General features: G+C 47.9%; 1 protein-coding gene across 16 annotated transcripts; it reads left to right on the plus strand.

The window, feature by feature from the left end:
- Positions 1–18050: 18050 nt before the first annotated feature.
- LOC120671007 (40S ribosomal protein S11-like) lies at positions 18051–20283 on the plus strand. 16 transcript variants are annotated; one of them, XM_039951206.1, is made up of 5 exons: positions 18051–18635; positions 18734–18836; positions 19386–19529; positions 19620–19709; positions 19919–20283. In XM_039951206.1, exons 3-5 carry the CDS (start codon positions 19471–19473, stop codon positions 20010–20012), a joined length of 243 nt encoding a protein of 80 aa, XP_039807140.1. In that variant the 5' UTR covers positions 18051–18635; positions 18734–18836; positions 19386–19470; the 3' UTR covers positions 20013–20283. The 16 variants fall into 16 exon arrangements, with proteins under 16 accessions (XP_039807140.1, XP_039807145.1, XP_039807144.1 ...); XM_039951211.1 differs by having other exon boundaries at positions 19434–19529; XM_039951210.1 differs by having other exon boundaries at positions 18734–18831; positions 19434–19529.
- Positions 20284–20661: the final 378 nt, after the last annotated feature.

The raw sequence follows: 20661 nt of genomic DNA on the forward strand, positions 1-20661 counted from the left end.
ACTTTGACGGAGCCCTAAACCGCGATGGAGCCGGCGCTGGAGTCCTCTTCATCTCCCCGAAAGGCGAACAACTCAAGTATGTCCTCCAGCTACTCTTCAAGGCTACCAACAACGCTGCCGAGTATGAAGCTCTTATACACGATCTCCGGATCACTGTCATGCTCGGCATCAAGCGCCTGTTGGCATACGACGACTCCAAAGTCGTCATACAGCAAGTCAACAAGGATTGGGAGTGCACCAAGGAAAAGATGGACGCCTACTGTAGGGAGATCAGGAAGCTAGAAACCAAGTTTTACGGCCTGGAGATCCACCACGTCCCTAGGGACAACAACATGGCGGCCGATGTTCTTTCCAAACTCATATCCAAGCGGTCTATCGTACCACCCGGCATGTTCGTTCAAGCACTCAGGAGCCCCACGGTCAAGATGGAAGAGGAGCCTCCCACAAAGCCCGACTTGGCCCCGGCCATATGACAGGAGGTCCTGACCCTCGACACCGACTGGCGCTCCCAATTATCAACTTCATCAAGAACAATAAAAGCTATCCAAAAGCAAAGGAACACAAGAAGCTTGCCCACCGGTCAAGCAACTACGTCGTCAAAGGAACCGAGCTGTTCAGGCACTCGGCTTCCTTAGGAACCCTGTGCAAATGCGTTGCACAGGATGAAGGAGTCCGACTCCTTAGCGATATCCACTCGGGTATCTGCGGCAACCACGCGGGCGCCTCCACCCTCGTGGGAAAAGCCTTCCGATCAGGCTTCTACTGGCCCATGGCTCTGGCCGATGCCCGGAACATCGTCAGGCGATGTCCCGGGTGCTAGTTCTTCTCCAAGCAGCAACACGTCTCGGCCCAGGCCTTACGGACCATACCGCCTTCTTGGGCCTTCGCCTGCTAGGGACTCGACTCGGTGGGACCCTTAAAGACGGCTGTCGGTGGATATAGTCATATATTTGTGGCTATCGACAAATTCATGAAATGGATTGAAGTCAAGCCAGTGACAGCCACTGCAGCAGCCAAGGCAGCCGAGTTCATTGAGGAGATATCACACCGATTCGGGGTGCCTAACCGGATCATCACAGATCTAGGTACTTCATTCGCCGGATCCGAGTTCTAGGACTACTGCCAAGAGAGCTGCATCGACATCTACTATGCCTCCGTGGTGCACCCCAGGTGCAATGGCCAAGTTGAAAGGGCCAACGGCTTGATCCTTCAGGGGCTCAAAGCCAGAACTTTCGACCCGATCGAAAAATATGGTGCAAAATGGCTCCAGGAACTACCCAGAGTAGTTTGGGGACTCCGCACACAAAGAAGCCGGGCTACCGGCTACACACCATTCTTCATGGTGTACGGTTCTGAAGCAGTCTTGCCATCGGACATAGCTTTTGGTGCTCCGCGCATCCAGAACTACGACGAGAACAAAGCCGAAGCGACTCGATGCACGGACATCGACTCGGCAGAGGAGCATCGCCTGATGGCCTCCATCCAGCACGCGAGATATGAGCAGCAGCTCCAGCGCTATCATGATCGCAACGTTCATGAGCGCGACTTCAATGTCAGCGACCTGGTTCTACGACGAATCCAGTCGACCATCGGTGCTCACAAGCTGTCTTCCCCATGGGAAGGCCCCTTTGTAGTTAGTGGGATAGTGGTTCCTGGAACCTACCACCTACAGAGGCCAGACGGTATAGATGTGTGAAACCTATGGAATATCGAACACCTGCGTCTCTTCTATCTGTAGAAGCGTAGGAAATGCAAAGCTATGTACCCATCTACTCATTCAAAAAAGTTTGTTATATTTCAAATATTGCATACCACTTGCTCTTCATTCTTTACCGAGTCATTTTCAACACGCTCGAGGGCAGTGTCTCTGCCATCTAGCCAGCCCCCACTCGGAGTTCGACCAGTCGGACAAGAACAACCCGCTTCGTCTTTCCTGAATACAGCCGAGTACGTCCAGGAACTACTCTGTGTCACCCTGACCAAATGCGCACATTGATGATCCGCTCTCAAGCACCATTCAAAGGGCTCAGAGTTCGCTTTCCACCTACTCGAAAAATTCAGAAAAGAACTCGGACCGTGGGCATAACACTAACATTAAACTAAAAACATTATTTACACAAATATTGTTCTTAGCTGGTCCACTCTGACCAACTTTCTTTGCAGCAAAAGGAATAAAACAAACTCCTGGAGACCGACAGCCTACAGCTCGGCCATGACGCGCTCGGCGATGTCCTGGATGGCAGCATGGTTGGCCTCCCACTTGGCGTCCAAGCAGTCTTCGGGGAAGCCGTCTCCCACTGGGTCCAGGCCTGCTTCAGGGAGATGGGTCTTCACAAGACCCAGGGTGTGCTGCACAGCATCCTTGGCAGCTCCCCGGATGCAGGCCTCCAGTCGGCCGCGGGACGCCTCTAGCCTCTCAGCTAGGCTCTCGGCAGCCGCAACGCCCTCGGGCTTAAAAGCCCCGAGCAGCGCCTCCAGCGGCCTGCTCAGGCGATCTAGTGTCGCCCGGCCTTGCGCCACCTGATCCTCCACTTCTGCAAAAAAGCACCCGGCTGGGTCAGCCCAAGCCAAAGAACATGACAAAAAGAACACAGCATATGGTCTCCGGGTCATACCTTGCCGAGCCTCCTACTCCAGGCGAAGCTTCTCCTCGGTGGTGGCCTCCCGCGCTTCGGCCACATCTTGGAACTTCTGCAGCTCCTCGTTGGCCTTGGTGTAGGCCTCTAGCTCTAAACAAAAGCAAGTCAGAGACTAAACAGCGCACAAAGAATTCGGCGGACATGACTCTGACTACCTACAATGCTTCTCCTTGTGTAGAGCATCCTCGGCCTTGACCTTGTCGGCCTCCAGATCTCGGCTCCTCACCTCCAGCTCGGCCACCCTGTACTCGAGCTCCGCCACCCGACTAAGGGCCGCGCTCCCCCTGGCCAGCTCCTGGGCGGCCTGCTCCGACATATCCACAAGAGCCTGACGAAGACACATGCGTTACAAGACAACACCTCCAAGAACAAGTCGGCTTCACAAAAGGAGAGCAGCAAAGGGACTTACCTGGACCCATTCGTGGGTCAGCCTGGCGCACTCGACCATGTGGCTGCCGAGTGACTCGTCCTCCTCGGCCTCCTCCTTTGCCCGCGGGGGCCTGACCTCCTCGGTGGGATCGGCTCGTGCCCTCTCCGCCTCGATGGCCGGGACCGCGATGGTCCTGACCTCCTCGATGGCCGGGAGATCTAAGGCCCCAACCGCAACATTCACTGCCCCTTCGTCGCGGGACGGATCCTGCATCTCCACATCACGGGGAGGGGGGAGACCCTGTTGCTGTCCTCCTCCTCCTCCTCCTCCTCCTCCTTCCTCTCCTCCTCCTCGAGGCGAGCTCGGCTCTTCATCGGGCTCGCCCGCGGTGAGGTCAATTTTGTGGCATCACTGGAGCCGCCCTCATTGGACGACTCCTCCGCCTTCCTCTTGGTGCCGCTGAGCGTCGCCCTCCTGCAGCAACAACAAGGGCATTGAGATCGACTCCTGGAAACAAAAATAAAGATAGAATGGAATGAAGGCAACAGAACTTACCCGCCGCTACGACGCAGCGGGAACCTCAGCCTCAACGGCGCAGCCGGTGGAGTCCCAGAGCCAGCGCGCGGGGATGCAACTTCCTCGTGCAGCTGGTCCAGCGACTGGGCTGCCTCCACCTCGACTCGGGGGCCGGTCAGCGCCGACCCTACCTCAGTGGTGGCCGGGGGCACCGATGCCCCCCGGACTTTGCTCGCCCCCTTGCGGGTCGAGCTCTTCAGCGCTTGCGCCGCCGCCAACCCAGCTTTCGATAGCTCGATCTTCCTGACGGTGCGGCGTGTCTTCTTCCCGAGGCAGCCGATGGCGGCGGCCCTGAAGCTCTAGTGATCTCCACCTCCGGCTCGCTCCCCACGGAGGAGTCGGAGGAGAACTCAGCCTCCTCCTCCGCCGGCTGGCGCAGCTCGGCGAGGGCGGCAGCTTCCTTCCCAGGGCCCCCCTCAGGCAGAGGAGCGGGGGACCAGTACTCCAAGACTTTGGCCTGCAAGAGATCCGAGTTGTTATACATCCCAACGGATGCACTCAGAAAAACAGAGCAAAAATAGAGGAAACAACCCGGAACGAATAAAAACAACTCGGCAAGGTTCAAGAAGACTTACGGCGTTGGTTGGCCGCTTCAGGAAGTGGGCTTTGGGGCAGCCCTTGTCCCGGATCTCCCCCACCATGATGCGGGAGACCCGGTTTGCGATCTCGTCTCGGGGAACCTTGCGTTCATGTCCCCGGGTAGGGTCCCGATGACCCCAGTACTCGAAGGTTGGGTGGACCCTCTCCTGGATCGGCTGCGTGAGCCGCCTACAGAAGGAGATGGCCACCGCAGCCCCGTCAGGCCCTATTCCAATAGGCCGGCGATCTCTTCAAGGAGGCGCTCCACCTACGCCATCTCCTCGGTCGTCGGTAGCTCCTCCCAGCATGCGTTGTACTCTGGCGCGCAGCCAGAGCGTGTCGGGAGGCAGGGCGCCGGGTTCGCCACCACGAACCATTCCCGCACCCACCCTTTTGTTGGTGTTGTGGAGCTCGAAGTTGAGGTAGACGCTCCCCTAGAGCAGCGAGAAGGCGGCCCCACCCACAACATTCCTGTGAGCGTTGGATAGGTGCCCCTTGAGGCGGTACAGAGCCCGCCACAGATTGAAGTGGGGAGCGATCCCCAAGTACCCCTCACAGAGGTGGATGAAGATCGTAATTTGAGCAATCGGCTTGAGATGAGTTACCTCAAGGCCATAGATATGGAGAAGCCTGCGGAAAAACGCCCCTGCGGGCAGCGCAAAGCCCTTCTCGTAGAAGGACTTGAACACAACCGCCTGGTCCATGTCCTTCGACGTGAATTCCTCCCCGTAGCAGCACCGCCACCCGGAGACCTGCTTCTCAGGGAGGAGGCTGCGGTCGATGAGGTCCTAGATATTGCTCTCCTGGAGCGAGCACTTCTGCCATGACGATGATGGTGGCGGGGCCTCTCCGGAGCTCCCCAAAGTCGAAGATCCGGATGCAGCAGGCGAGGCAGCCTTGGCAATGGTGGTGGAACGCAAACGAGAAGAGGAAATCGCAAGGAAGAAGAAGGCTGAGAGCTCTGGAGACTTGTCGAGTTGGCTAAGGCGGCGGAAAGCTCTAGAGAGCTCGGGAACAGGGTGGCTACTCCGCACCGTCTCCCCCGTTAAAATACCAAGGGCCTTACAGTGGGTAGATCCGAAATTAACGGCCGGATTTCGTTGGGCCGGCGATCTCGCGGTGGAGGAGGCGGGATAAGTGGTAACTTCCCTTTTTACCGTTGCCTCTGACAACCCCGCACCTCTGTCAGTCGCGACAGATCCGCTCGGTGAATAACGGTTGGATTTTAACTTCGGCGCGAATATGCTTCGAATATTCCAGCAAATGTCCCGGCATGTCTCCGTGACCCAGCCAGGGCCTCAGGGCCCGGACGCCGTGACCCAGCCAGGGCCTCAGGGCCTGGACGCCGTGACAACTCGGCGTGTCTACGTGACCCAGCCAGGGCCTCAGGGCCCGGACACCGTGACGACTCGGCATGTCTCCGTGACTCCGCCAGGGCCTCGGAACCCGGACGCCGTGACGAGTCGGCGTGTCTCTGTGACTCCGACAGTGACCCTGCTCGGGGGCTGGGCACCGCAAATGACCAGGCGTGTCTCTGTGACCCAGCCAGGGCCTCAAGGCCCGGACGCCGTGACAACTCGGCGCGTCTCCGTGACTCCACCAGCGACTCTGCTTGGGGGCTGGGTGCCGCTAACGACTTAGTGCATCCCCATGATGCAGCTAAGGCTTCAGGGCCTGTATGTTTGGCTAACTTGGGATGTCTCAGAGACATAATCTATGGCCTCGGAGTTAGGATTATCAAGTCAGGTTCGATCATTGCGGCAGCCTCAGGGTGGCCGGATAACCTCAGAGGGACAATATGGCAAAGACATTGATTGGATATCTAGGCATCCACCAGATGAGTTAAAGATCATTTCTTTGACCCTCGAAAAGCTTCTCCGAAACCTTCCGAGGCTCGGGGGCTACACCCAACGGGTGCGCCCAGGGGCGCATCCCGTTTTGTACCAGCAAGACATGGTGGGTAATCGTCATGAGCACCGAAATACTTCGTTCAAGTGCCACAAAGTTCGACTCAATCCTCCGGCGCTTGGGGGCTTGACGGAGGTAGATCTATGTACCTCCCTGCCGAGTGGGGTCCCCGAACCCGGGAGACTACCCTGCTCGGTGACTCGGCTACAACTACTCGGCGTGCGGGACTCGGCCGTGCGCGGAAAGGATTCTCAGAGGATCAGGATGAGAGGCTCTAACTAGAGACCCGGACATTTAGGGATCTTAACCGACCTCCTTCCTTGTAAAATAACCCGAGTATATCATTCCTTGTACCCATAGACTCTCTCCACTTTTCGCAGCATCCTGCAAACCCTAATACAACCCCGAACACAGGACGTAGGGTATTACGCTCATCGCGGCCCGAACCTGTCTAAGTCCCTGTGTCTTCGTGTTACCATCGAGCTCTTGGTCCTGAGATCCCCATCCTGAAACTCTACTGCCGGGTACACCCCTGGTGGACTAGCCGGAATAACAATCCGACATGGAGCCATTCGCCCGGACCCTCCCAGATAAGATGAAAAGCGAGAGCGCTATAGATTAGTGGTAATCTAGCTTGGGTCGGGTGTGAAACTTCAGTCCATACATTTGGTTTTGTAATAACTTTTAAGGTCATTGCCAGTTTTTGGAGATAAATTTGGCGTGGCCTCTCGAAGCCGCTAAGCTGATGAGTTCCAGTTGTGAGCAGGCCGGTTTTTATTGCGACACCCATAATTTTGTTGTGATAAGTATGTTTAGCACAATGACAGGCGATTTTGGTTGTGTTAGGGTGACTTTTTGCAACCAAAATTTTAGTGTCGCGATTAAAATTTTGTTGGTTGCTATAAGTAGGAGATATCACAACACATGTTTTTGATCGTTGCAACAAGGTTGGGGTATTCCCAATGAAAAAAATGCATTGCATGTAGGGTGAGGCTAATGCAACCTATCTTGGATTGGTTGCTATTCTTGATGATGTCACAACCAAAATGAAGCGTTGCTATTACTATTCTCTACTGTTGCAATAGATGCTTGTTATGGCAACGCAAAATTCAGTCATTGCAAATGGAAGCATAGATGTTGCGACGCATACCAGGTTGTTGAGAATGGAAGCTTGGATATTGCGACGCAAACCAGAGGCGTTACAATGTGGTTATTGTATTGCAACGATTTAATGGTCGTTGCAGCGAGGCTAAGAGATATGGCAACGAACCTAAGGGTCATTGCAGCATGGATTTGATATATTAACAAAATAAGGAAGCGTTGCAACAAGGCTAGACTATAGCAAGGACCAAAAAGAATTGGCCCATAGAAAACCCTGAGGCCCACACAAAACCGTGATGAGACTATGCAACACGTGTGGCGGCGAGACCCCTGGTATTCTACGATCCCCGACGAGCCGACGAATCTCCAGTGCTCCCTGCTTGAAGAATCGAGACCCCTGTACAATCCCCGAAGGCAATGCTAGCGTGCCTAGGGCCGGCGAGGAAATTGATCGATGTGCCGACGAATCTCTAGTGCTCCCTGCTTGAAGAATCGATCGATCTCATCTGGATCCCTCAGTTTAAGGTATATATCCATCATGAAATGCGCATAATCTTTCGTACTTATTCATGTATATTCATGTATTTTATTGTTTTGATTAATACTTACTATAGCACACTTTTATTTGCAAAGGTTACTTGCTTGCCTGGATATTGCAATATGTCACAAGAAGATTATAGTTGGATGCTTTTGCCTAACACACATCCTGCTAGGCATGTTGGGTTTGAGAAATTCATTAAACATACCTTTGAAGGAACATATGAAGGAGAGACAGCAGCATGCCCATGTTGCATGTGTCGAGGCATGGCATACATGTCTAGAGAAGATGTTGAAGAACACGTGTTTCATAGAGGGATGGATAATGATTTCATAAAAAGAAAAACTGATGTTCGTGCTGCTGAACCTATGGATGACGATGCTTGCAATATCAATGAAGGTGGTGATGAAGGTTCTGTCAGGAATCTTCTTAGCTCACTGATTAGTGGTACTTGTCATGGAGAAATAAATGAAGATGAGCCAAATGTTGCGGCAAAGAAAATTTTCAAGTTAATGGAAGAAGACAGGAAGGAATTGTACCCCAGATGCAAGGAGGCTAGCCAAGTATCCTTCATTGTCAGGCTATTTTATATTAAGTGCATGTGCGGTATAAACAACAGTGCAATGGAGCAAATACTTCACTTGATCTGCCTTGTGCTTCCCGAAGGACATTGTGTCCCAAATACTATGGATAAAATTCGAAAGGTAGTTCGAGACCTTGGCCTCAGCTACGAAAAGATTCATGCTTGTTTCAATGACTGCGTGTTATTTCCTGGGGAGTACGAGAAGTTCGACAAATGTCCAATATGTGAGGAGAGTAGGTGGGAACATACAAACTCTGAGGGGACTGATGATGTGGAAGATGGTGGAGTTAGAAAGAAGGTTCCTCGTAAAATTCTTAGGTATTTTCCACTTATTCCCCGGCTGCAAAGATTATATATGAACAACACGACATCGGCATATATGCGTTGGCACGCAGAAGAATTGGTTAAAGATGGTAAAGTGCGGCACCCAACCAATTCTTTGGCTTGGAAGCACGTAGATGACACGTATCCGCACTTTGCATTTGACCCACGTAATGCAAGGCTTGGACTTGCATCAGATGGCTTCAATCCATTTTGGATATTGAACGTGACTTATACAACATGGCTGGTTATCCTAATTCCTTATAACCTGCCCCCTTGGTTGTGCATGAAACAATCGTATTGGATGATGTCAATGCTGATTCCTTGGCCTAAATCTCCAGGAAATAACATTGATGTGTATTTGCAGCCTATGATCGATGAGCTCAAAGAGCTCTGGGAGAAAGGAGTAGAAACATGGGATGCAAAGGTGAAGAAGAATTTTACACTGCGTGCAGTTCTTCTCTGGACAGTAAACGATTTTCTTGCTTACGCGATGTTATCTAGATGGAGCACAAAAGGGAAGTTTACTTACCCTTATTGCCATAAGGATACTGATTACTTGTGGTTAAAATTTGGATCGAAGCATTGCTACATGGGGCATCGCTGTTTTTTGCCATCAGAGCACAGGTGGCGAAGGAACAAGGTCAGCTTCAATAACAAAGTTGAACACAGGGAGGCTCCAGTGCCGCTGAGTGGTGAACAAGTCTTGCAGCAGTACGAGAGTTTTGTGCAAGTAACTTTTGGAAGGACTACTTGCAAGAAGAGGAAGCAACGTGAGGAAGATAATAGATGGCACAACTGGAGGAAGAAGTGTATTTTTTTAAATCTTCCGTACTGGTCTTCATTGATTATACGCCATAATCTTGATGTGATGCATATTGAGAAGAATATATGTGAGGCCTTCCTAGGGACTTTGCTCAAGATAGCAGGTAAAACTAAGGACACTGAGAAGGCTCGACTTGATCTGCAGGATATGGGCATAAGGAAGGTGTTGACACAAATCTCGGTCAACACACGAGAGCACTCGAACGTGCGAGTCGCAAACGGACCGAAGAGCGGCAAGGCCACACGGACCGGTTAGACCGGTTGAGCAAACCGGTCAGACCGGTTTCTAAGGTTTCGCTGGAATCGGTTGTCTCGAGGGATAAGTATCACACTTACGTGGTGAAGAGCAGCAAGGCTTATGAGCAAACCAGCAAAGGATAACCAACACGCTTACGTGACGAAGAACACCTAGTTTACGAGCAAACTAGCAAAGGCCGTCGAAGCTCTCGCCCGGGAGGGACCCCGTCAGGGCGTGAACATCGCCGGACGTGCCCTAGGTCGACCAGCGAGCTTAGGACGCCATCAATGGCCGTGGAGATCTTGATGGATAGCAAGAGAGATTGGAAAAGACTAGGGTTTAGAGGTAAAAAGTAGATGCATAATGTTTTGTTCGATTGGGTGTGTCTCAATCGGCCATAGCCCTTTATATTTATAGGGTGGGAAGGTATGTACCCGTGGGAGGTCAAAAATATGTTACAAACCGACCTAGAATCAAATTACAACTCTAATTCGAACTAATCTGCTAAAAACCGGTCAGACCAGTCACCAAATCTGGTCAAAACGGACTCCTCATGCTGCACAGCAGCCAAAACCGGTCAGACCAGTCCCCAAATCCGGTCAGACCGGTTTTGCCCAGATAGGCGAACTTCCTGGCGCCATAACTCCTACACCCGGACTCCGAATTAGGCGATCCATATGTCCGTTTCTATCGTCTCGACGAGGGCTTCGTCTTGGTGCATTAAAACCCATGATTTGACCTCATCTTGATGCCTTTTTGTGCCCATCTTTGTCTCATTAATGAAATCATATCTAGAATATCCCAAAACGATCTCTATATCCTGCACAATGGTCATATATGCCAAACTTGCAAAATAATAAGAGTTAATATTGAATTGGCTATTTTGGCATTTATCTTGCCTACTTCAGGTCTTGCCAAATTTGAGTGTCAATAGAAGGATCAACATCCTGTGCTCGAAAAAGGTAAATACAAGTTGCCAGCAGGGTTGTACAAGTTAAGTCCAGGGATGAAGCAAATTATGTGCAACTTTCTTCATGATGTTAAGCTAGACTTAAAAGTCCAAATATCAGGATATCTATTGATGTCAAAGGTTGCAAGGTAGCTGGACTTAAAAGTCATGACTACCATATTATATTTCAAAAGTTTTTACCCTTGGTAGTTTGTGACATATTGCATACAGATGTAGTGATCCCATTGATCCAGCTCAGCAATTTTTTTAACAAAATATGTTCAAAGGAGCTTGAGGTATCTGAACTTGAGAAACTCTCCAATTCTATTGGAGAGACTCTTTGTCAGCTTGAGATGATATTCCCTCCAGCATTTTTTGATATTATGATGCACTTGCCAGCTCATATTGCTTGGGAGGCCAGATTAGGAGGCCCTGTTTCCTATAGATGGATGTATCCAGTGGAGAGATACCTACGTACCCTCAAAGGTTATGTGAGGAACAAAGCTTGCCCAGAAGGTTCGATAGCAGAGGGATACATCTCAGAGGTGAGTCTTACATTTTGTTCTCGGTTCTTTGAAGATGTTAGTACAAAGCTTAATCGGCTAGACCGTCAAGAAAGGAGCGCTGTTAGTGAACCATCATCTGGTTTGAGTGTATTTAGCAGCATGGTCTTCAATAAGAAGAGAAGTGGTCAGGTCGAGTCTGCATCTTCTGATGACCTCCGGATGATGAGACACTACATATTATCCAATTGTGATGAGGCCATTCCATGGATAGAGTAAGCTTCTAGTGAAATCGTATTTCATTTTGTTGACTGCATATGTAATTGACAAGGCATATGTTCATTTTTCTCGCAGAGAGCATAAGAAAGAATTGAGAGGGAGAAATCCAGCGCATGTTGATAAAAGGCATAGGGAACTATTTGTATCATGGTTCGAGCGTAAGGTGAGTCATTTTATTGTATAATTTTATTATTCATAATTTGTGTATAAATTATTTATGGATAACAGCACTATATATTTTTTCACCTATTTTCAAATAATTGTGAGCGCAGATCAGCGAACTACATGCACAGGGAAAAGTTAATGATATGCTATATGCTCTAGCTCGGGGTCCGGATCATCGTATTCGTGTGAGCAACAGGTGCTCCATTAATGGTTTTTTCTTCCGGACAAGAGACATAGAGAAGCATCTAACCACACAGAATAGTGGTGTTGTCGTCCAGGGCGATGGCATGGAATGGTACGTTGTCATTAAGAAAATCATCGCCCTCGATTTTGCAAACGAAAAGGAAGTCATGTTGTTTCAGTGCGACTGGTTTGATGTTCCTCCAGCTCCTAGTAAGATTAAGAGCAAAAGCAGAGGGTACAGTAGAGATGAGTATGGGATTATTGATATTGACACCACCAAGTTGCGCTATGAGGATGAGCCATACATCATGGTGAATCAAACAGAGCAAGTTTGTTATGTGAAATCTGCAAGGAAAAGTAACTAGTCTAGTGTCCTCAGAATGAAACCTAGGAACCTATTTGCCATGCCTGAAATGGAGAACACACCAAATACTGTTGATGATACCGGAGAAATCACAGGAGTGGAGCATATGAATATTTCAAATCAAATTCACGATTTGACGAATTGGAGTAGGAATGATGTCGAAGATGCAACAGTTGATGCAAAAGTAATTTAAGAGGCTCGTTAGGCACTGACCTCTGAACCGAGTTTTGCTGACATAGTAGAAGACGACGACGAGGATGATGATACCTACGTCAAAGATGGAGTCATCGCACCACCAGTGGACAGTTCCCATGGTGGAGGCGAAGATGATTTTTTTTGTGTGAAGTTCATCTATTGTGTACCGGACTAGTTAACCAATTGTGTGATGAACAAGTTTGAGTCATATGGTTATGTTTTTTTTTTCACTTAGGCATATACAGTAATTGTTGTCGCCTAAACATATTAGTCATAACCAATAGACATTATATAGTTACCGATTGATTTTATCAGGTAATCACTATACATTCAGATACAACTCAGATATGTAGTAAGCAACCGATTTTTTCAGGATCAGCGAACAATAGTCATCTAGCTAGTGATTATATAACATGACCGCAATATCAGCCAGTTTCATCCATATACTTGTTCCTTACATCACCAAACAAAAGATGTCGCCAAGGCAACTCTGTCTAGTTATTTGCCCCGTCTGCCAACTCAGTCGAGGATTTCGATGACGAGCTTGTTTTGGGGAATTTTGGGCCTCGAGGCCTCGCCGCCTGCGCTGTGCCCCTGCCTCTTGGCTGGCGCACTGGCCTTGCTGCTAGTGCTGCGGATCTCCTTCATCTTGCGTTTGATAGCGAGCCGAAGCTCCTCAGCCTTAGCATGGATCTAATGATTTTGAAGAAAATTACATAGGCAATTGGACTGATGAGGGATGTATTGCAATGGGTACGACAAATACCTCCTTGGTGCGCAGAACCTAGACATGGTCCTCATCGTCGCTGTCCTCTAAGAATTGCATCGTGAGTGTCATTTTCCCACTTTTTACACATGCCTCATTCCTTCCTTCAGTTTTACACATATGCACAAGACATATATGTCAGAGTCAATATCTTGAATATGGAGATGTGTTCATCATCTGACTCACCTCAAATCGACGCGGCGATGTCACTCCCTTTTCCTTCGCCATGGCCCTTGCGGTGGCCGTCAGCGGCACTACACGGGTCCTCTGTTCATACGACTATGTGATTAAAAATGGTGCTATTGTGAATTTGTGACTGCGCCATCTATTTTTGGCGCCCCCTCAATTGCTCACCTCAATCCTGGGAGTTGCTGAGGCGCCCCCAACTTGGATCCCCGGCTTCCTATTGTTGGTTGAGGCGCGCCCCACATTCATCCCCGGGTTCCTGTAGCAGCCGAAGTCGCTTGCTTGGAAACCCGGTGGAACTTCCAATAATCCAACGTTGGGCTCTAGAATTGATTTTATGTTACATATAGACATATTCAAATAACTTAACATGAATGACTGCAAGTGCTAAATTAATCAAGGTTACTGATTATATCTCGCATATCCATCGTCCCAGTAATAAACCCCAAATCGATAGCTACAGTAGATGGCCCAAACCCTAAATCGATACTAACCTGCACATTGGGAACGACCGGCACCATGCGCCTCCGGTTCCTCGTCGTCGTCCTCCTCCTCGGGCGCGCGTTGGTGGTCCCATCGTCCACTACGAACCTTCCATTCTGGTCGCGCCTCTGGTGGGCGGAGTGGTGCTCCACTTCCGGCCGCGCAGCGGCAACGGCGCGCGCAGGATGGGAGGCGGAGGCGGCGGCATATAATGGGTATTGAGGCCCGATCTTCCGGTAGGTAGATGATAAGTCGAATTGTAAAGATCACGACGTAGATGATCCAAGGGCTCCGACCGAGCAGATCATCTCCCTTGCAATCACAACACCACTGCTCAAATGGTTATCCACTGAGCACAAAACCCGGCTGACCTCGCCAAGAAGGCTAATCCCTGCAAGCGATTCGAGAACACAAGCAAGAACTGGTAAAGGCAATCTGAAATTGCAAGTTGGGGTTTCACAAACCAAAGTAGCAGCCTAGTCGGTCCGGTACAGAGGCGAAATCTCACAAACAAAGTGTGCAGAATCAATCTAAGAAAAACCCAAGTTTTGGAGTAGTACATAGGTGATTTTATAGAAGGAAACAACTCTCCTAGAAGGCTATAGTCGCAGGCCACTTCTTGGGGAGGTGGAAGGCCAAAGGCTTAGCATTCATGGATTCCCTTGAAGTTCTCGCGCGTCTTCTCAGCTTCTGTACAGCCTTCAGTAAATCAACCATAACTCTTTATTGGGAAGTTCAAATGGTGCTCCGTTTGTTGGGTTGGAAAGTAGACTTGATAAGCTTTCCAACCATGTATGATGTGGAACCTGAGACGACACATGTTGGTACAGAATTCCACGTGAAGTAGAGGTACTTGTCATGTAGACTCAGTCTTGTGCATGTAGTTGTTGACGCTTTTGTGCAGAGCTTGAAGTTGGTGTATTGGTTGATCCCATGTTCCTAAGCAATAAGACATCACAAGAATTTAGTAGCATCCCATCCTCATGAATATTAGGCTATAACATAAGGAACGAACGCACCTCAAAATTCAGACGATGTGCACGAGATCTTGTCATTGGTCCTTCTAATGAATTTGGTGTAGAATTCGTGACAGGAAGTGTATCCGATGCAGTGATGTCCTCATCAGTATAGCAGCAGGAGCAGGTTGCGTGGACCATGTCACTGTTGGAGGAAGCGCGATGTCGGGGTGGAATGCGGCGGCGAGCGCGAGGCGGTGATGGGGAGTTGATGGGACAGATTGGGGATGAGAAAGGCGCAGTGAAGTGGCGCGAGACGTGGGAGTGGAATCCGCCAGCGCCGCTTCATTTATGCATGTGACTCGACCTGTTTAGAGATCACCGACTGACTCGTGGGCCTAAAGTGGGACCCAGCATAATCCACAAGCGCGACGCCTTCTTGGCGCGAAGCGCGCGCTGACCCAGCATATTTTCCCAGGAAGGATTGAATTTTTATGATCAGCATTGGGACCCATCAGTAAGTCACACATCTGAAATACACAAAAATAGAAAGACACTCGACCACTCTGGTATAATTCCATTTGCACTAAAAAACTGTTGACAGAAATTATGCAAGAAATTTGACACACAAGAGCACAACCATTCAGCAGAGTGTTGGCGGCCATAAATTCACATTATAGCCGTCAACTTCTCGGGAATAACATGAGCTTTACACTATGTTCCATTCATATTTTATTTATTTCTAATGAGTTCCATAAGTTTTGGATGAGTTTTGATTTCAGGAGAAGGTGTACCAAAAATGAGCAAATTTGGGCAAAATCCCAAGCTGACCGGCCTCTCCTAGGCCGGCCGGCCTGGCACCACTAAAGAGACGGCCCCGGCTTCAATCCAATGGCAATGTGGCACAACCATGATGCCCTGAGTCGAGGATAGGGTCTTGGTTTAATCGAATGGACCGAAAGGCTTGCACAAGGATCAAAGGACTCACCATTCAGTGCAAACTCGTGTCCAAGTCAGCAATCTAGCACCCAGGGACGATCACAAGCGTACAAGTGCAAGGTCGGTGCAATGGAGGGACGAGACGAGCCAGAGGGAGGCCGGCCGGCCTCCCCTAGGCCGGCCGGCCTAGCACATGCACGCGTGAATCCCACTACAAGAAATGTGGAGATCTATGACGAAAATTTTATGAAATTTTAAATAGCGTCACAATTGCATACAATCCATGACAATTTTCACATTTTCATCATGAATTTGAAGGTATGAGCCCTAGGCCCAAAACTTAGTGACATTTTATTGATTTCGTCACAATCCGGCCCACAAAACAATGACGTTTCAGCATATATGTCACAGAAATTGTCATAGTCCCTTTTGGCATATATTTATAAACTATGGAACAAAATTTTATATACTAAAAAATAAAAAATAGGAAGATGGCAAGAATTGAACTAGCAACCACCAAGACAAGAATATTGTGCAATTCCCATTAAGCCTCTTGTCATCTTACAAATATCTATTGGTACTAACCATATTTATACAAGCTTTTTCTTGATTCAATGCAAAGCCAGATCACGACCCCAGTCATCAGCCTATATTACCCACCGCAACCGCGTTAATATAAAAAGAAAAGTCAGCAACCTGTTTTACCCACCGCAACAGCGTTAATATAAAAAAAAGGCAGCTTCGGAGCTGCAGCTGCAGGGGATCGAACTCACGATCCCGCACTACGACCCCAGTCATCAGCCTATATTACCCACCGCAACCGCGTTAATATAAAAAGAAAAGTCAGCAACCTGTTTTACCCACCGCAACAGCGTTAATATAAAAAAAAGGCAGCTTCGGAGCTGCAGCTGCAGGGGATCGAACTCACGATCCCGCACTACAAAAGTTCTTTACCCACCACTACATTATTCACTTGTTTGTGAATATGTTTGGCATTGCAGTTTTTTATACAATGAACAGTAGAGTTAAAATGGTAAAAAGTAATGAACAGTAGAGTTAAAATGGTAAAAAGTGAAAAATTGTAGGAGGACTCGAACCAGCCACTTTCCGCTCAACAGACACAGCAGCTACCACTGCGCCGCCCCCATCTTTTGTGCTCTCCCTTGCCTTGATATATATATTTAACGACGCTGAATACATGCTTTCAATAAAAAAAAGGGAAGGCAATCTGGGCCTTAGTGAGCCGTGCGATTATTGCCCCTTGCTGCCTGATGCTGTGCAGGTGTGGGATTATTTCGGCCCATGTAATATATGAAGCGGTTTTGACCATTTTCTTTTATTTACTAAAATACTGAGAATTGTCTATTTTGTCTGAATTTTTGTGTAACTCAAAAAATAGTGATTACAATTTTGTCGCACTCCTAATAATGTTTAGTGTCCATAAAAATGCATAAAGTGCAATGTCACGTCAAATTCAATTTTGATTCAATATTTAAATGCATAAAGTTCAAATTCAATTTCCAAATCATTACAAACATAAAATATAATTCCTGTCATGTCCAATGTGTGATTGTTTATTAGTATTTCAAGATATCTAGTTCATCCCTCACCAGATTTGGGGTGCATAGAGTTTGAAATCGTTATGAGGTATTAATATCCTCAAGTTTGACTTGACTTATATGAAACAAGGTGAGAGATCCATCCATTTTGTGAACAAGATATATCCTAATTTTTGCAAAATCCAGTGAAACTTTTATTTCAAGTTTAAACATCCATAAAATGATTCTATAGAAATTTCCAGAATTTTCAGAGAAATTTTTGGTATTAGTATCATTATTTTATAATAAAGTTGCAAGTAGATGTTTAAATTATTCCTAACAAATATTTAAATTTTTCTTTCATTTTCTGGATATGAGCTATAGTAGAACAGAGACACTTAAAAGTACTTTTTATGAAATTTTTAATTATTATTTGAGATACATGTAGATCAAATTGTAATTACTTTTAATAAACTTTCAGAAATTCATATAAAAATTTAAAAATAGTAAATGAGTTAGAAAATTAGTGAAACTTCTGCAGCACCATTTATATGTATTATTATATATATATAATTTGTTGGTGCATATAAGATAATTATTTCTATGTGTTACTTCACAATTGTGCAATAAAATAAAAAGGAAAAAGAAAAATATTAAACATACAAGAATGAAACAAAGCCCATTGCAGCTCAAACGGCTCAATTATTTCTCACCATCCACAGTCGATCCGATGGCTCTAGATGCATTCACATGCTATATAATTTGCTAACGGCCCAATTATTTCTCACCATCCACGGTCGATCCGATGGCTCTAGATGCATTCACATGCTATATAATCTGCTAGCTCAACCCCTAACCCTAGCCGAACCCACTGCCACCCTTCTCCCTCCGCCAGTCCGCCTCCCTGCAGCCGTGCTTCCCCTCTCCCTCTCCTCCTCACGCCGCCAGTAGATCCACCGTAGTAGGCCCGGATCCCGGGCTCCCCCCGCCGGATCCGTCGCCTGCCGTCCCGAGAGGGCAGTTCCTGCTCTTCCCGGCTGAGGCACGGCTGCTGTGTGGCTGGGTGCCGCCACCACCTCACGGGCGGCGCGGCTGCAGCTCGCCCCGGGTGCGGCCTCTACTGCACCTGCCCCTCGGCTGAGGCTCCTGACGACGTCGTCCAGCGCGGGTGCCGCCCTCCTCAGCTGGCAGCGCCTGCCCCTCGCCTCCCAGATTCGCCCTCCTCTGCTGGCAGCGAGGGCAGGCGGCTTAGCCCAGGCGCAGAGGCTCCTGACGGCCTCGTCCAGCACGGGCACCGCCCTCCTCGGCTGGCAGCGCCTGCCCCTCGCCTCCCAGATTCGGAGTGAGGTCCACTCCGTCCCCCTCCTTTCTCCCAGACCCAATCTGCCCGCAATGTTTTTGTGTTTATGCCAACTCGTGCGAGGTCCCCCGTGAAGTCGTGGAGTGCTCGTGTATGTTTGCATTCGAACTAGCTTGCACTAATTGATTCATGCATAGTACCCTATATTGCTGTAACACTAATAAGCTCTATGCCTTTGGTGCGGTTTAGTAGGTTGTGGGTTGCAGAGAAGCTGCTTTGGTGATCTCTTGGCTACATGATGCGCGGTACTAGGTCCGGTACTAGGTCCGCCAGGATGGGAATTTGAGGTCAGGTAATTGAAACCATATTATTGCCCCCAAATATTTGTTTCATGTGCCTCGTTAAATAGGAATAATATGTAGGCATTATTAGTATTTGAAGTTCTCTTGAGTAAAATCTGGGTAGAGTGAAAGTAAGTAAAACACGGCATTGTATGCATTAGTTACCAAGACATCTAGCTTTTGCCAGTCCCAAGATAGTGTCCCGTTCTTGTTTTCCTTTTAGGCCACCCTTTTTTAGTGCATGTGCTCAAATATACATGGTAGGTTTATTGATAATTAGTTCTACAAATACAAAGGACATCAGTATACCTTCTCTAGAGTATTAGCTTTTTATTGTATACTCGTTTGTATATTCATGTTTAATCTCTTGTAGTGTGATTTGGACTGATTATGTCCCCCTGAATTACATTTTTAGCTGCTCTAGCTAGTTGATAACAATGGAACTATTCCATCTTAGTTTTCCAAGATCAAGGGCTTTATAGGTTGATTAATCACTTGATGGGTTTGCAATTTATTTCTTGCAAGTGTTAACAGATGTTTAATTTCTATTCTCGTACAAGGACCTACATTGACAAGAAGTGCCCATTCACTGGAACTGTTTCCATCAGAGGCAGGATTATTGCTGGAACATGCCATAGTGCCAAGATGAACAGAACCATCATTGTTCGCAGGAACTACCTCCACTTCGTTAACAAATATCAGAGGTAAGTGAACTGTTTGTGGTGCCTAGACTCTGTTCTCTTCCAAGTGAAATTTGATGTTTTTAAGAAATGATATAACTATACACCTTGCAGGTACGAGAAGAGGCACTCCAACATTCCCTCTCTCATCTCCCCATGCTTCCATGTCAAGGAAGGTGATCATGTCATCATTGGCCAGTGCAGGTAATACTTATGTGATCTCAGAACTTGGTAGATCACCTTTGATGGCCATCTTGCTTGGTTTGTTTGACCTTTATTAAGTGAGCTCTATTTTAGGGTTCCAACATTTACTGATGAAATACAACACCATTGCAATGTCTAGTTTTCCAGTCCACTCAATTGCTAAGGTAATATTGTTCATTGCTGAAGTGTTGTTTCTGAACTGTGAACAGGCCCCTGTCCAAAACCGTGAGGTTCAATGTTGTGAAAGTCATCCCAGCTGGATCCACCGGTGGCAGCGGCGGGAAGGCCTTCACCGTGGCTTGAGCTTTAGACTATGTTCCATGAGTAGTCTATAGAATGATGTCTTTTTGCTAAAAATTCCTGCTAGGCTGGTGTTTTCGACTATGGTTTGGTGATTGTTCGCTGTCTGAATGGAGTCTCGTCACCGGAACCTTATTCGTATGAGGTTATATTTGGGCTGTAATTGCTTATTGTGCTTTGGGCTGAAACTTTTGTTTTGGTAAATGGGTTGTGTATAAAGCTGAATTTGGTTAGCTAATAATAGATGTTGGGCTGAAATCAGGCCCACTTTGAATTGGGTCCATTCAAAAATGGGCTGAGGCAGACTTCACCTGCCACGTCACCAGTACTTCCACATCATTGCCATGTCAGCAATCACGTCATCGACGTCAATTACCATGTCATCAGCCACGTCATTGACATGGCAGTTAAATCCATGATGAATATTGTACTGTTTGTGATGTTTATTTTTGTCATAAAAATAGGCTTGGTTTGGACTTTGGGGGCCCAAGGACATTCTATGACGGTTTCGAAACGTCATGGATCAATCAATCCATGACGAAAATTTAAGAAACGTCACGAGGTGTAATCTATGATGCTCAATACATGACGCTAGTTGAGATCATCATAAATACTGCTTTATGATGATATTTTAGTGATCTGTGACGAAATT

This window comes from Panicum virgatum, chromosome 4N (genome assembly GCF_016808335.1).
Source record: "Panicum virgatum strain AP13 chromosome 4N, P.virgatum_v5, whole genome shotgun sequence".
Classification (NCBI taxonomy): Eukaryota; Viridiplantae; Streptophyta; class Magnoliopsida; order Poales; family Poaceae; genus Panicum; species Panicum virgatum.

Excerpts from the sequence above, each read along its gene's own strand:
- LOC120671007 (XM_039951201.1), top strand. The coding sequence starts at position 19,360 with ATGTTTAATTTCTATTCTCGTACAAGGACCTACATTGACAAGAAGTGC. Across the intron at positions 19,530-19,619 it reads TTCGTTAACAAATATCAGAG|GTACGAGAAGAGGCACTCCA; the intron begins GTAAGTGAACTG and ends TACACCTTGCAG. Across the intron at positions 19,710-19,918 it reads GTCATCATTGGCCAGTGCAG|GCCCCTGTCCAAAACCGTGA; the intron begins GTAATACTTATG and ends AACTGTGAACAG.